The sequence below is a fragment of the Diadema antillarum genome, unplaced genomic scaffold, assembly GCF_040938485.1.
Source record: "Diadema antillarum isolate AM-2024a unplaced genomic scaffold, OU_Dant_1.0 scf00000089, whole genome shotgun sequence".
NCBI lineage: Eukaryota > Metazoa > Echinodermata > Echinoidea > Diadematoida > Diadematidae > Diadema > Diadema antillarum.
The window spans coordinates 181,610-198,427 of record NW_027270978.1 but is presented as its reverse complement, the minus strand read 5'-3'; the positions used below and the strand labels follow the sequence as shown (position 1 = coordinate 198,427).

The 16,818-nt window shown below is 40.7% G+C and overlaps 1 protein-coding gene across 1 annotated transcript in view; it reads left to right on the top strand.

Moving 5' to 3' along the window:
• The window catches only part of LOC139718140 (cadherin EGF LAG seven-pass G-type receptor 2-like), a 168,677-nt gene that overhangs the window by 130,957 nt on the left and 20,902 nt on the right, over positions 1-16,818 (top strand). The window contains exons 6-21 of the mRNA XM_071629623.1: positions 101-210; positions 3,402-3,691; positions 4,628-4,794; positions 5,624-5,770; positions 6,646-6,756; positions 7,587-7,746; positions 8,248-8,507; positions 9,056-9,239; positions 9,837-10,033; positions 10,434-10,640; positions 11,119-11,305; positions 11,828-12,077; positions 12,679-12,858; positions 13,488-13,614; positions 15,415-15,618; positions 16,050-16,288. Of these exons, the coding sequence (XP_071485724.1) occupies positions 101-210; positions 3,402-3,691; positions 4,628-4,794; positions 5,624-5,770; positions 6,646-6,756; positions 7,587-7,746; positions 8,248-8,507; positions 9,056-9,239; positions 9,837-10,033; positions 10,434-10,640; positions 11,119-11,305; positions 11,828-12,077; positions 12,679-12,858; positions 13,488-13,614; positions 15,415-15,618; positions 16,050-16,288 (3,020 nt within the window). The remainder of the gene's footprint in view (positions 1-100; positions 211-3,401; positions 3,692-4,627; positions 4,795-5,623; positions 5,771-6,645; positions 6,757-7,586; positions 7,747-8,247; positions 8,508-9,055; positions 9,240-9,836; positions 10,034-10,433; positions 10,641-11,118; positions 11,306-11,827; positions 12,078-12,678; positions 12,859-13,487; positions 13,615-15,414; positions 15,619-16,049; positions 16,289-16,818) is intronic.

Sequence of the window (16,818 nt, the reverse complement as noted above, 5' to 3'; positions counted from 1 at the left end):
TCATGATGCATAACAAGTCCAGTCATGTCTTTTCATGTATAGGCTCCTATATGTCTATATATTTGACTATTAATGTATATATTTCTTAAATTCCTTGTAGACGGCAACCATCATCCTAGATGACTGTGATCCAGCTGTCGCCCTCAGATACAGCAACAAGTACGATGACTCCAGCTGCGCAGCCTCGGCAACGTACTACGGAGAACTGAGGTAACGAGACGACGGAATTATGCTCATATGTAATTTTATCGTGCAATTTGCAACAATGTCTGCAATAAATGTTGCTTTTCCTCAACACTGGGTGCTCTCCAAGCTCTGAAACTAACCCTTCTAGGACCACCAACTCACAATATGCCATTGCTTTGTACACAAGCAAGTTACTTACGGTAATGACTGAGCTAACAAGAGCTCATTTCAACAGGCAGGAAATGAAAGTATGTGTCTCATCCTATTAGAGGTTAGGCATTCTATGCATAATTATGACCATGTAAGACATACATTTGTACGCATCTACCAAAACAGATCAATTTGAAAAGCTTTTGACAAACTCTAGAAGAATTAGGGTATATTTTGTCCTTGCACGCAAAGGGATAGAAAATAGTGGTATTTTGGAAGGGACATGGCAGAGACTCCAACCCCAAGCCCCTTCTGATCTGGAGATTCTCCCGCCTGAAACGCCTAGTGAACGGGAGACTCTAAGTTGATGTGCGCGAAGTTCTAGGGTTCTAGATTCTCTTTCAGTGCTATCTAAGGCTTATTTTTCAACATACGTTGACGATAAGTAAGAAATCATTTCAAGCGGGAGACACAGAGCCAGGGCGGGAGAAATTAAATCTCTAAGTGGGAGAACGGGGAATTTTGCAAATATGGGCTTTCGGCGGGAGATCTCCCATCGAAAGCGGAAGAGTTGGAGTCTCTGACATGGTAGCCAGGGAACTAAAATTCCTCCTTATGTCAGATGTATTTCTGGCTTTCAAGAAAGTACAATTGCTCCTTTCTTTGTCAGTTGTCTTGATTTGTTCAAATGTACTGTGATGGCTTTTTTGATATAATGTCTTTGCATCTGCTCAAGACAACATTCATCATAGTCAGGGAAATTATACCAACGTATGCATCATTGCTTGCTGTGAAGAAAAGTATTTGGTTCTGCTATCTAGCGTGTATGTGTGTAAGCGTGAGTGAATATGTATGCAAATTTGGGCGTGAGAATGTCGTAATTTAGCACCTCGGCAGTGTAGACAGCTGTAAATTTGTCACTTACACTGCGTCCGTCTGCTCGGACGGATATCTCAGCAACCTGCAGACCCTTAAATCCACCAAAAACAAACCCGGCGCTAGCGTTTGTTACATTCGGGGAGGACTGCTAGGGGCACCGGAGCAGGTCTTCTGAATCATATGTCTGCACGGGAACAAACACGCACATATCTCCCGTTCCTGCCCATCTCGCGATGACAACGGGGGTTGACAATTCCTCGACAAAATGCTTAATGCGGCACTCAGGCCTGCCCGCCTCGTCTGTGGCCAAATATCGAAAAGATGATTGATTTCTTCGCCCCGGCCTGTCTCATTTTACGTCTCATATTTTGTGTATCCTTCCCTCCCATTTATACTTCAAAGTCTTGGAATGCTGAGCCGCCTGCCAGTGCATGGCAGAGTGGGGGGGGGGGGGGGGGGAGGGGAGAGAAGAAGTAGGAATGGGAAGTTTGAAGATGAGTGGAGAAATAGTTGAAAGTTATGAGAAAAAAAAATACATATTGAGAGAAGAGAAGTGAGAGATATAGAAAGATAGAGAGAGAGAGAGAGAGAGAGAGAGAGAGGGAGAGAGGCACATAGAAAGGTAAACAGATAGAAGAGCAGAGATGGAACTGTTGAGAGGAAGGTGAACCAACATTTTTAGCTTGAAGATGGATTAGAAGGGTGGAAAAACAGTAAAAAATTTTGGGGAAAAGATACAGAGTGAAAAAAAAAGAAGAGGGAGAGAGGGAGGGAAATAGAAAGACATAGAAAGATAAAGAGACACACAAGCAGAGAGAGAGACAGATGGGAAGAGAAGAGGGACTAACATATTTGTACACTGAAAAGTGAAAGTGAAGACGGCACAATAAGGTGGTGCATGAATCATCAAAAAAGAATATCAAGGATGAAATTTTTTCATGTTCAATTTGTGTCTCCGCCTAATGTGCATAGTTATGTTGTATAATGTGTCTTGTGAAAAGGGCAAAATGCATATCACTGTTCTGGACAGATAAAAGAAAAATGATGGAATGGTGGCTTCATTGTGAACCATTCATTACTGGAAGCATCAGTACATGATAGTGAAGCGTAACATTTGAACATATGTGATGTGAACCAAAATAGAAAAAATGGGACGTCAATCTCATTTTGGATGTGAAAGTAAAGTGTGAATAGGTGGTTGGAAATTGACGAAAGACTGTAAAAGGAATTGTAAGGAAAGCAGACTACAAACATCAGTTGAAACTTCTTTATTTAGTGAGTTTAGAATGGGGGGGGGGGGAGAGAAATGGAGGAATTGCAGATGAAGAAAAAAACAACAAAATGAGCCATAATAAGGATTAGATTGATAAATGTTAACACATCAAAGGGGTCTGTCTGCTGTTGGATGATACACCAAATGGGCTACAAATTGAAAGAGTCCATTTTCTGTGGTATTCTGTATCAAGATATTCTGCCCTGCAGGTATTGATTTATGGGAATGCTTTTGGTGCTGGAGGGGTAGGATTCCTTTTATGTCTTCTGTAGATGAAATCACATGCTGTGAAATGTACTGGTAATATTTGAACCTTTTAAGGAAAGGAAAGGTTGTACAAGTACAATTATTGCTCCATGACAGAAACTTTTAGAGACTCGGTAGTGTAGGGATTCATGGATTGCCTGATTCATTCGCTGCCTACTGGAGTAAAGTAAAAAAAAAAACACAAATAGTCTTCCTGCTCCATGGACCCCCATGCTACAGACTCTTTGTGGACATGTGCTGCTCACTTAAAAAGTAGTGATGGATTATATGGTAGTTTTAGTTTTCTTTTATTTTGTTTGGAGGTAAATGAATATATGATCGAAAAGTTTGACCCACTTTCTCTTCATGGCGTATATATACACAATTAAGTGTAATTTGTGGTTTGTAGTGCACTTCTATGTCTCCTGCAATTGCGTCTAATCTCTGCACTCCATTGTTCCATTTGCTCCATTGCAAACCTTGATTGACAAATGTAGGAAATAATGAAGAAGTACATAGTGAATCAAGTGCAAAATCAGTTTAGTATGCAACAGGTTGAGCATGTGATATTAAGCTTGTGTCTTTCATATAATCACCTGCTATCTGTTATTACTTCGAATCATTTGCATGCCAAATCTTATATCGTCACTATTCATGTAACCTCTAGATTCCTGGACCTGACTGGGCCATTCATCCTGGGCGGCCTTCCAGACCTGCCTAGCGAATTTCCCGTGGAGAACACGGACTTCATCGGCTGCATCCGGGACGTTTACATCGACAACGAGCTCCTCGATCTCGCCACCAATGTGGAGGACATGGGCACCCAACCCGGCTGCCCGCACAAGGGCGACTTTTGCGAGTCGGACCCCTGTCACACGGGAGCAACGTGTGAGAGTGGATGGGACCGCTACACCTGTCACTGTTCTTCCAGAAGTGGAGGGGTGAATTGCCAGGAATGTAAGTTTCCGACATAGGAAATGGCAAAGGCGTCAATCTGCAGATCAAGCTAAAATAACTAGCTCAAGCATCAATATTCAGCCATTATGATTTGAAATATCATCAATAAGTTTTATGGTTTAATATAAGACAAAAGTTTTGAAATGTTCAGATATAGTTGAATCGTAAGCCACCCCCCCCCCAAAAAAAAAAGACCCAGCACACACATACAAGTCAAAGAATCACTTACTTCATTGCTCATACACTCCCCTTTACCTGTCTAGGACATATTGCTTAAAGAATGTTGTAACAAATTAGAGGTATTAACATTGATTTTGTATTCATTTATGGGGGAAATTTGCATCTCTCTTTCTGCTCACCTGTTTTGTATGAATTATGATGTGTAAATATACGAAGCATTCATTAGTTTAAATAAGTAGTAGTAAGTATTAGTTTAAATAAGCAGTAGTAATACAGTAGTTCTGTTCATGCCAAATGTTATTCTTCATGTTTTACAGAAAAAAAGTCAAAGTGGAATAAGAGATTCTTTCATGGACACAGCTTAACAGATATATCTCTTGGGTTACTCTCCATTTTCAATCTGTTTATGTGTAATATATTTCCTCTGAGATATGTTAAGTCCCCATAGTGTTGATATGTGGTAAACCTGGTTTTTCCCAAGCCGTAAGTTAAGCTATTGTGTATGTTCCACACATGACGTTTATCATATCCAGATGATGGATTTCTGATGTAATTTAGCAATATTGTGTTTTGCATTGGTTGTTAATGTTTAACATTTATTAATGGCAAAGTTTCACCATAGCTTGACCCAAAATGACATCTGATATTATCGCCAATACAATATCAATCAAACTGGACTGGACTTGACCAAACAAGATACTTTTGACCACCTGACATTTCTCACAGTATCACATCTTTTCTCCCACTCATACACAGCACTGTCGGACCCAGTCCGTTTCCTCGGCCAGGAAAGCTACATGACCTTTGACCTTGACAACACCGTAAGCTTGCCGTGGACCAATCGCATCGTCTTTCGCACCAGAGATACCGACGGTGTTCTGATGTTTGTGGAGCTGTCAAACAACATCAATATCCGCATCGAGGTTTGTTTGGCCGAGATATAAATGAAGTGTCAAAACACATCTGCCTCACCTTTTCCATTGCCCTGAGATGTTTTTAAGATGCATTTATCTCATCCTGTTGTGCATATGAAAAACATGGTCATGTTATGGTGCTATTTTATTGAAATGTCATTGCCAAACTATTTTGATGTTGTAAGGGGGCAAACGCAAAGTTATGTAATTAGCTATATTACACAAAATTGGATATGTGCCCCCGTTGTCATGACCTTGCAGAAATGTATATCAAACACTTTCCAGTGTTAGATCACACTTTATGAAGAGAGCACGTATTTTCATTTTGAAGTAACACACTGATACTGAAGTCAAGTGAGGGTATTTATTTGGAATTTAGCACATTAAATGGTATCTCACCAGAAGAGCCACTTGGGGTCTACCTTGATGACAAAGTCGCATCAAATACGAGCACTGAATTCATTTTCCATATTTTCTGTAGTTATTTTCAATTCTCATGTCTGTTTAGCAAGTAGTTATCAAGTTGTTTAGCAAAATAGTATATAAATCAAAATTTTTCCAGCATGTATTACAAGCCATAACCATGGCAACAGGTAATGTGTGTAATCGTGTAATTATTCTTGGACAACTTGGTTTTTTTTTGGTGGTGGTGGTGGTGTTACTTCTTTTTTTTAGTGGTGGTGGTGGTGTTAAGTGTCATCCTATAAACCACATATGTGTAGATGAGTGAAAGTATGACATTTTGTGTGTGTGTGAAATACATTTGAGACATCATAGGCATAAATGAAGACTAGATACATCATGACCATAAAGTCTTTTCGTTTCATATTTCTCATAGTTGGTGGACGGTTACATCCACTACGTCACCAGTTCGGTCAGTGTCCAGCTGGACCAGCGGCCGGTCAATGACGGGGAGTGGCACGACTTCTTGGTGGAGTGGAAGAACAGCCAGATGGTGCTCTCTGTGGACTTTAATCGGTACACGGTGAGTATGGGTTGAGATGGAGGCATCTACCCTAGCAACACAGTCATGACTGATGACCAGCAATGTAGGGCAATTTGTTAATCAGTTACAATAAAAAAACCCAATGACTTGATGCAAAAATTTCATCAATTTGAATAGTAAAGCAGTACCCGCTGCATGATTTAACCGTAAAAAGACTGGGGGGATCAAACCCCCCTCCCCTCCGGAAATGTTGCAATAACTTCCAGAATTTATAAGATCTCACCCCAAGACTTCATTACTTCCTTCTTTAGAGTCATATGCATGTTTTGATACCTAAATTGCATATATACCTGCTGCGGTTATGATGTTATGTAACATTTTACAGTCACATGTCAGTCAAAAATGGCGTATTTGCACGTGTTTATTTGTAAAATAAATGAGGTTTTACAAGATTCTAATGTGTTACTTTTGTTTTTCTTGCAGTCTGTTTTTCAGCCATTAAAATCTGATCTGAAGTTGAAATTAATTGTTCAGAATATAAAAAACAAAGCAGTAGAAAACATTAACTATGCATTCTTGTAGGGTATGTCATAAACTAGTTGTGTGCTGAATTGGCGATGATTGGACATTCCATGGCCAAGATCGGGGGGGGGGGGGGCATTATGGCTCCCCTTCATTTTCATTCAAATGTTAAAAAATCAAAACCACAAGGGCACTATACCCCATATTTAGAACAATGCTTATGAAGCTACTCTGTTTTGATTAGAAAAACTCTTTATTTCATTAAGATTTATTCTTTCATTTTCATTTAGGCTCAAATCTTAGAACCTGATGGCCCCCTCTGGTTCTCAGCCGACGGTATTCACTTGTAAATAAAGAGTTTGATATGAAGACTTATTTTCTGTTTCATGCAGACATCTGCTCGAGCAACAGACAGCGTCAGTGGCAAAGTGGTCCTGAGAGTGACGCTGGGTGGGAGGTTGATTGGTAACACTCTCACCAGTGGCTTCCTGGGATGTTTAAAGGTAAGAACATACCTTTAAGGATGCTTTTATTCTTTATTGATGTCTTCTGCTCTCCATCTGTTCATATTCTTCCTCTTTCTTTCTTTCTCAATCTAAATCTGATTATCCCCCTGCTAAATATCATTCTATCTCTCCATTTATCTATCTATGATTTCTTATGTCTACCCTTCTGTTTATCTATCTATCCATCCATCTGTCCATCCATCCATCCATCCATCTATCTATCTATCTATTTATCTATCTATCTATCTATCTATCTATCTATCTATCTACCTGTCTATCCATCTATCTATCTACCTGTCTATCTATCTATCTATCTATCTATCTATCTATCTATCTATCTATTTATCTATCTATCTATCTATTTATCTATCTATCTATTCATCTATCCATTTATCTTTATATATCTATCTCTTCCCCTCATCTTCCTTCTCACATTATAGGGGATGATGTGACAGGGCCTTCTATGATGAATTTCACTCCCTTTCTTGTCCAGCAATATAAAAGTAAATGTTCATACAATTAGATATGCGAGCAGTTAAATTCTAATTTGAGCTTTATGTCTTTTTATTTGCTGCAACTAATAAAGATATATGTCACATAAACTCTGAAACATTTGTTTGTTATGAAAAAAGGATAGGCAAATACAATAAATTGAGCTTGCCTGTTTTCCGATTATGATTAATGCAGACATTATGTAATAGTGAAGCACGTAATGTAGTGCTCTTATTCTTTTGCTTAATTTGTATGTTCGTTCTCATGGTCTTTTCCAATTACCAAAATATAACCTTCTCTCACTCCACTCTACCTACCTCACCGTGCCCCAACAGGGAATGTCCATCGGTGGTAGCCCCCTGGACCCGGCTGTGGGGGCGAGGACCAATGTGGAGGATGGATGCAATGCCCCAGACTCCTGCCTGGATGCAGACTGCCCCACCCACAGCCAGTGTGTGGACCTCTGGGATCTACACGAGTGTCAATGTGACAAAGGTGGGCTTTGCTCCCGTACTTGGGCCTCCCTCCCTCCTTGTTCTTCTAATCTCTCCTAAAAGTCTCCTAAACCTGTGATATATGCATATTATGTATGTCATATTGTGCATATCAACTTTATTTTTCACTTGCTTGCAAGAATTGTGACACAGATAAGTTTGCCATTGTTGTTGTCAACATTTGATTAAAATTTTTCTTCTCTTTATGTTTTATAACTTTTTTTGGAGCATCAAGGAGTCTGTGATAAAATTTGGCAGTTGTGTTTTTTCTATAATGCTTTATCTCAAAACCACTGGAGATTATATGCTTTCAGTGACAGTTTATCATTAACACTAATATAGTTGAGATTTTCATGGAAATTAGAGTCAGCCTGTCACCTGTCAGCAGTGATTTAAGTTGAGCAACAATCTCTATCATTTTGCAGCAGATGTTAATCGGGAGACAGAAATCTCTCAACTGTTCAAATGTGCCACTGTCTTTTACTCTTCAACTCTACCATAGGTTATTACGGGCCCAGCTGCTCGTCCGCGTGCGACCTGAACGTGTGTCGGCATGGCTCGCGCTGCACACTCTCCAGAGGGGCGGAGCACGGCTACCGCTGCACCTGCTCGGAGCTCTACTACGGCGACCACTGCCAGTACCTTGTAGAGGAGTGCCCGGACGACTGGTGGGGCTACCAGATCTGTGGCCCCTGCGAGTGCGATGAGGAGATGGGCTTCGAGTCCGCGTGCAACAAGACCACCAGCGAGTGCTACTGTCAGGTAAGTCATGTTTGTGAACAACATGAACATACCAGGAATAATTCATGAAGAAACTCCAATTCTAGATGCTAAAGGTCAACACAGAAGTGGAAACAATCTCCACCATCACCTGAAGATAGAGTAAAAAGATGAAAAGGATCTTCAAAGTTCTTAATGCAAGAGATTTAGAGACCACCATATCCCTGCCGTTTTTATTGGGAAAGTTGTTAGTGTGTGAAGAATTCCAAATGTGTCATACTGTGATGCCAGATTCGCAGAAGAGAAATGTCCCTAGACAATCATAGCTCTCCAAGGAAGCAACCGAGAAACACATATTTCTATGTATGTGATTTTGCGCAGTCCTTTGTGTCCATGTTCTTGAGCTTATGAATTCGCTGCCAAGAAAGGACTAGATAGTGCTGAAGCAGGGGATATAAGCTCTTTTAATTTTCTTTCTCCGACCAATCTCATAATGTACTAATACTAGTGGAATATATGCAAAGATTCTTCACTTTTGGTGCACATTCTCAATGAAAGATCTCCCGACTTGGGATTTTTACCCCACACAGGAGCACTCTTACCGCCCCTCGGACAGCGACACCTGTTTCACGTGTGACTGCTACGAGGTTGGTTCCTCCAGCCAAGACTGTGAACAACAGACCGGTCAGTGCTCCTGCAAGAGGGGCGTCATTGGACGGCGATGTGACGCCTGTGTTGACCCCCACGCAGAGGTCACGCTCAGGGGCTGTGAAGGTCAGTGGCGCACAGACACATTCATGTGACATGAAGAAAAAGCTAAGACATAAGAGAGAAAATGGTGACCTATTTTATATCAGCATTATGAAGCAAAGAGATGAAACATGGAGGAATTTTGATTAATCTGGGGCCTGTTGCATAAAAGTTACAATTATGGTAACTTTGCCATAAAATGGTAACTTCCATGGAATTCTTGATTTTGATTGGCTGTTGAGTATTGTTGCCATGGTAGCTACCATTGAACGGCAAAGTTACTGTATTGTAACTTTTATGCAACTGGCCCTTTGTTACGAAGAGCAGAATTAAATTTATCAATTAGCAACTGGACAAGCTTTTTCAGCATCATTCAGTTATCCATCCAAACTTGACTCAGTTTTAAATTGAGCAAGCCCATAGAAGTGTAGCAATGTGCCTCAGTCCAACAGGGAAGCCATAGTGAGAAAATAGGTATTAGGGGGATTCAGGTAATTTCCATTCAGTGACAGTTAGTTTCCAGGTATCTGTGCCAATGGTTGAAGAACAGTAAGGATTAAACTTCAAGCTCGTCATTTATTTCCTAGTAATTGATTAATACACCTTGTGTTCTTCCCACAGTTGTGTACGACTCCTGTCCGAAGCGCTTTGCCGCGGGCCTCTGGTGGCCCAGGACCAAGTTTGGCAAGATCGCTGTCCTGGACTGCCCGTCGGGGAGCTACGGCATCACGACGAGGTCATGTGACTTTGAGGACAACTGGCAGACACCAAACCTTTTCAATTGTACCTCGGACAGCTTCGCCTCTCTCCAGAACACAGTGAGTCTCCCTGATATAATTAATAATGATTTGCTGTATTGTGTGTTTGTGTGTGTGTGTGCGTGTGTGTGTGTGTGTGTGTGTGTGTGTGTGATTTTGTGTTTGTGTGTTGCCGCTCAGAAGGCAGTGATTATACTTGAGACACAACTATCAACTTCTCTGTATGTGAAACTTACACACATGTTCTGTATCTACCAGTGAGGAATATATCTAGTGTCTCACAGCCTTATCCAAAACAAGGGTATTCTCTGTTGTGTTAGCATGATTCTGAGAAAAACCCAACATTTCTGCCACTCCATTCTTCACCAGGTGCCGAGGCATGAAATTTTACTGCAATTTTGTGTGTCTTACATGTCAATCTGATATTAAGTGAAACAAATTTTTCTTATATTTCTTTCAGCTGAATGATCTGAAGAATGGAATGAAACTTTACCCAGAAGTCTCCTTCGCCATCGCTGAGGAGCTCCAAAAGGCCACCAACGAGACTGACGATTTCCATGGCAACGACATCAACATTGCCTATCAGGTCCTGTGCTACATCCTCGAACATGAGAGCAAGCAGGTGGGGCTGAACGTCACAGCCACCATCAGACGGTCTTTCACGAAGGTAATCACTCACTCACTCCAAGTTTATGATATAGGTTTTGTTTAACCCATTGAGGATGGACTGATTTTGCTATATCATGTATTTCCCATAGACACCTGTCAGAGTATTCTCAAGACTCATCTTCAAAGGGTTAGTAATTTACATTTATCATAATAAAGTGTTTAATCCCCTTCAAAATCCCCATGTATGACAAGTGTATTTGATATTGTGATTGTCCCAGACTGCATCTTCAAACAAGAGAGCAAATAGGTGAGACCGAATGTCAGCTGTTTACTTGAAGTAGTGTTTTGTGCATGATAATCACAAGCTTGGGGTAAAGGTTTTGTTGGTAATTTCATTGATCTGAACGCGTTAAATCATTTTGCTTATATGACAAATTTATTTGATATTTTTAAGGTCGTGTTTAGACTTACCTGTGGATGTATTCGAGACACAGCTAGTGGTAGACCGATTTCTTTTCCTCTCCTTTTTTTGTCAGAACATCATTGAGACTGCCAGCCATCTGTTTGAGCCACGGAACAAGGCCCACTGGGATATGATCCAGGAAACCTCTCTGGGCACGGCTGAGCTGATGGAGGACTTGGAGGCATTTGCCCTCAACATTGCCCGCTTCACCACCTCCTTCTCCTACGCTCCTGAGTTCTCTGTCATCTCACAGAACATCGGTGAGTTCTGCTGAGTTTGGGCTTTGACCCAGACCTTTTCAACTGAGCAAATGACTCTCTCTTTGAGTGGTTATGTATGAGTTTGTCATCGCACATTCATGCTGAGGTCAAGGCTGTGAATTTTATTGAAATGTTTCAGATTTTCAGAAAAATATTAGTAGATGACAGTCAATCTGAGATTGTTAATGTTCTTGCTAGCTTAAGGATAAATATAGGATTATGCTTGCACACAGTCCTGTTTCTCTGAATCTATATCTTAAATTTCTTCAGTGCTCACACGTTCCCCTTCTACAGTTGCAATTAAGCAGTTGCACAGCATTGTTTTGATCATTATTATCGTTGTTATTGATTTCATCTTTGAAAAGATTATGATGGTCATCATGGTGATAATTGATCATCATTATTCTCGTGGTTATTGTTGTTCATATCATTTCGTTTGAATCATCAAGCTGTGAAAGTTCAATTTGTTTTTCCCCCCTGTATCAATTTCACTTTCTTTTCATTTTCCCGATGGCTTAATAGTCATGCACTTTGGCATCATCGTGCGGGAGAACTTCACCACCAAAGCCATCCCGAACCACGAGGTGGAGTCCCCCATTCTCGAGGAGGACACCTCCCAGGTGCACATCCCCGGCGACCTAATCAAGCCCCGCCCGGAGCCGGAGGGGTATGACCCCAACGACCCCATCTACGGCAACGTTGCTGTCTCTGCGTTCCTCCTTTATTCCACCCTACAGAACCTACTACCCAACAGCACGGCCGATGATGTCAGGTGTGTGTTTGATCTTCAAATCTTGATTCTCATTCTTCTTTTTCTTAAGTTTGACTATAATTATATTGAAAATATGTATGTTAATGGATACATTTTGACTCAGTCTGTGTTATCTGTGAACTTTATCTTTCTATGAATTCATTGTCTTATAATCTACAATTTCACACACATATAGAGAATGTGTGAATCTGAATTCTGATTGGATGTTACAGTTGTTTAAAAAGGGCTCTGCTTTGCCCTCCCCGCCCTACCTTACTCCGCAGTACTCTATTGTACTGTAGGGCCTACTGTATTGTACACTGCCCTACCTTTCTCCTCATAACTTGCCTGAGCATGATGTACACTATTCAATTTAACTTGACTCAACTCGACTCGACTCGACGCGACTCAACTCGACTCGACTCGACTCAACTTAACTCAACTGGACTTGACTCAACTTGACTCAACTCGACTCAACTCGACTCAACTCAACTTGACTCTACTCAACTCGACTCAACCTGGCTTGAGTCTACTCTACTCTACTCTACTTCATTCCCTGATCTGAGATGATGAATTTCACCCCTCTTATCTATTCTTCAACCTTATTCTCTGCCAACACCAGACACCCAGACAACAAGGTTGGTCAGCTCATCAACTCGCCGATCATCTCGTTCTCCATCTTCGACAGTCTGGCCAACGGCACCCTTCCCAACCCCCTCCTGTCTCCAGTTGTCCTGGAGTTCCAGTCCCTGGATGCAGTCAATAGGAGTGGTCCTCAGTGTGTCTACTGGGACTTTGCATTGTAAGTTCCAACAATAACTCTCCTAGAAAGTATTTGAATCATTGAATGCCCTAATAAATCACCTGTTTTTATTCTCGACCTTTTCTGATCAGCCGCAAGGAATAGGACATTCAGCATCTTATTCCTTTGATTTAACCAGACAAGTATTGCCACTTGATTGAAAAAAAGAAGAAAAAAAGTGGCAGAAAAAGACTTAGTTACTCAATTGTTTTATGTATCAAGATTGATGGTGAACACTTTGATAAAGGTTTGATCTGTTTTTTAGTTATTAAAAATGCGAACTGATCACTGATTTTGACTACAAATTTACAACAGTTGAAAGACAGGACTTGATGATTATCTTCTCACCATTTGAACTTTCAACCTGATTAAAAGTTAAGCCATTGGTTACCAGGAGTTGGGCTGGTCTTATTGCAGAGTGGACTTCAAAATCTTAATGGGGAATGGGTGTACCATCCCTCCTTTCATAGTATCCAAGTTATTTCCATAGAGTTCAGATGTAATATTTGAACCTTCAATTATTTCAGCAATAGACAAATATATGAAATTTGGAATATAAGTGTGACTTAAAATGATAGGAATATCAATGATGATGCAAGATTTACTTAAAGTTTGTTTTTCCCCACCAGGTACAATGACACTGGAGGCTGGTCAACGGAAGGATGTAGACTGACAGGGTATAACAGAACTCACATCAACTGCTCCTGCTCACATCTCACTAACATTGCCGTCATCATGGACAATGCACCCTATCAGGTTCGTATTCAGTAGTCCGATGGAGTCACAAACTGTTGGCTGAGGACGTTCTATGGTTTGGTGGTGGTGGTGGTGGTGGTGGTGGCGGTGGTGGCGGTGGCGGTGGTGGTGGTGGTTGTTGTTGTTGTTACCTCCGCCAAGGGGGGAGGTTATGTTTTTGTTACCGTTGGTTTGTTAGTTAGTTTGTCCGTGTGCAAAATAACTCAAAAAGTAGTGAACGGATTGGGATGAAACTTGCAGGAAAGGTTGAGAATGACCCACGTACCAAACGATTAACTTTTGGTTGTGATCCGAGAATTTTGGGGGAATTCATGAAGGATTTTTGACATTTTGGCAGGTAGGGTCAATGAACTTGGGAGTTCAGGCTGCGCGTATTCGAGGTTTGCCTGCGCGCATTTGAGGTTTGCCTGCGCGCACTAAAGTGCGTGCTCTAGTTTCTGCTGGGGTGAGGCACGCCGTGCAGCTAAGTGTTTATGACGTAACAAAGGCTTCTATATTGGGAAATCTGGCAACTTTCAGCGCACAATGCTATAAGTATGTATTGGTGAAAATCTCTGATATCTCTACGGAAGAGTGGTGAAAATGATTTTCATGCTTGGCGGAGGTCTGCGCTCTCAGAGTGCTTTTCTAGTTGTTGTTGTTGTTGTTGTTGTTGTTGTTGTTGTTGTGAGTAGTGTTGATCAATCCTTTCATCTCTGCTATTAAAGCATACGATATATACCTGTTCAAAGGCTTGCAGCACACTGAAGTCATATCAAAAATGGTCATGAGATTAATCAAATGAGAGCAACTTTCATTCATTTATGATGGATATCAATTTGTCTTGACTAAATCTGCTGTAAAAGGCTTATTAGGCATAAAGAGATCAAATAGTGGCAAGCAATGATACTACAATTTTGCATTCTTGTTGGTGCATAAAATATTGAGTTCACTATTGCAGTATAACCTTTGTATCTTTTGTTTAACCCTAAAAAGGCCGGGGGAGGGGTTGAATCAACCCCCCCTTGACATTTTTCGTGACTATTTCACCGCACAAAATTTTTTGACCGCACCGTTCGCTGACTTATTGCTTTCAAGTCTCGCGCATCTTTTGACACCATTTTCGTGAAAATCATGCATACCGTTACAATGCTGCACAACCTTTTATACAAGCCTGTCAGACCAAAAATGGCTCAAAAACGTGATTTTGTGTATAAAGTCTATGCAAATGGAGTTTTCTCACCTTATTCATAGATATGATTATTTTCACTTTCATAGGCTGAAATTAATTAATTTTAGCATAATTATGCTTGAAAAAGGTTCTGTCATAATTTTGCGAAAAAAAATGATAAAACAAAAGGTCGAAAAACGAAGAAATACATAAGGAATTCATAAAACAATAAAATACATAAGAAATTAAGTTTGATACCAAATTTTTTTTTGAGTACATTGTTAGGAATGCTACAAAGAATGTTATCACCAAAAATTGGGATTCTAGGTGCTTTACTTTCTGATTTAGAGCAAAATGTATGATTTTATTCATATATTAGCATAATTAATCGATATAATGAAAATTTCCATTTCTCTTTGTATTATGTGGTAGATTACGCCACAGGTAATGAATGTGCCAATTTTCATGGCGATTGCGTGGGGGGGGGGGGGGGAGTTGAATCGACCCCCCCTCGGCCACAGAACACCCCAAAAAGCCCGGCCTGGTTAGGGTTAGTCAAATGAAAACCACATTTAAATGAGTGGTGAAATGTAAGATATACAGGGGAGTGTAATATGAGCAATGGGCAATTTCGTCATTTCTTTTCACAGTGGACAGAAGATATCACCATCTCGCTGTCCATTGCTGTCTACGTGGGCGTGGCCATCGCCATCATCTGTCTGCTCATCACCTTCCTCACCCTCCTGGGCATCTCCAACCTCCATACCAACCTCAACAGCATCCACGTCAACCTCTGCTTCGTGCTTATCGTCGCCGAGGTCACCTTCGGCGTTGGGATCAACACCGACAACACGGTGAGTCTGCGGCAGAGTTTTTGTCATGATCAAGGTCTGCGCTGAGCAGAAGGTATTAATCTCAAACCATCAATCCCAGCTCGGAGTCAAAATTCAGCACCCTTGAATAACTGTCTTTGATTTATTTTTTCATTTTTTATGTTTTGCTGGTGAGATTACTTGGAGCAGCAGTGCGCACAATTTCTTGAAAGAGACATAGAAATGTATTCAGGACTTATTTCTAGATAGTGTCAGGATTTTCAAAGCCATCACTCCCAAGGTTGCTTGCATTCAAGCATTCATGCTTTTAATAGTCATGTCAAACAATTGGATTCAAATCAAATCAAATCAAATCAGAACAAATCAAATCTTGGCTATCTCATTGGATTCTTCAGTTAGAAGGAAATGGACGTACATTTTGTACCCGTATTCTCTCCTTGTCATGACCACAGTTTGCGTGTACAGCAGTTGCCATCATTCTCCACTACGTCCTCCTGAGCGCCTTCGGCTGGATGTTCGTGGAGGGCGTCCATCTCTACCGCATGATGACGGAGATCCGCGACATCAACTCGGGGCCAATGACGTACTCCTACGTGATCTCATACGGCGTCTCTGCCCTCATCGTGGGCATGGCGGTACCGCTCAGCAACATCAATTACGGGGCCCAGGTCAACAGCAACAATGAGCACTTGTAAGTGACTGTGTTGTTTTATTTACTCAAAGATGTTCTTCTTATATGAACTCTGATATTATGAAAAAATGGCAAAATATGAAACATGTCCATCTTTTTTCAGTGTGCGATAGTTTTGATTGCAGGAATTGTTCTCGCATCTTGTTGAAGGTGTCTCCCAGTGAATCATAGTAACAGAGACATTCCAAAAGTTGGCAAAATGCCTTGACCAAGTGCTGATATAGCAAAGATGATTGACATAGAAGTATGATTTCTACTTTGAATAAATGACCGTGTGCAATTTCCATGAATGACCTACATGTAAAATGAGATGCTTTTGTATATATTTAATCAGTGGTTACTTCAATTTATTTTATTATATGTGCCAAAACTGTTTAAAGTAGACAATGTGAATTTTACACCAGTGACCCCTTTTCCAGACAAGCAACAAACATTTGTTCTATCCTTGTAAATGCTGGTTGTAAGGTTGGTTTTCATTGAATGATACACAATAATTTTCTATTCTCTCTTTTCTCATCTTCTTCCATAAA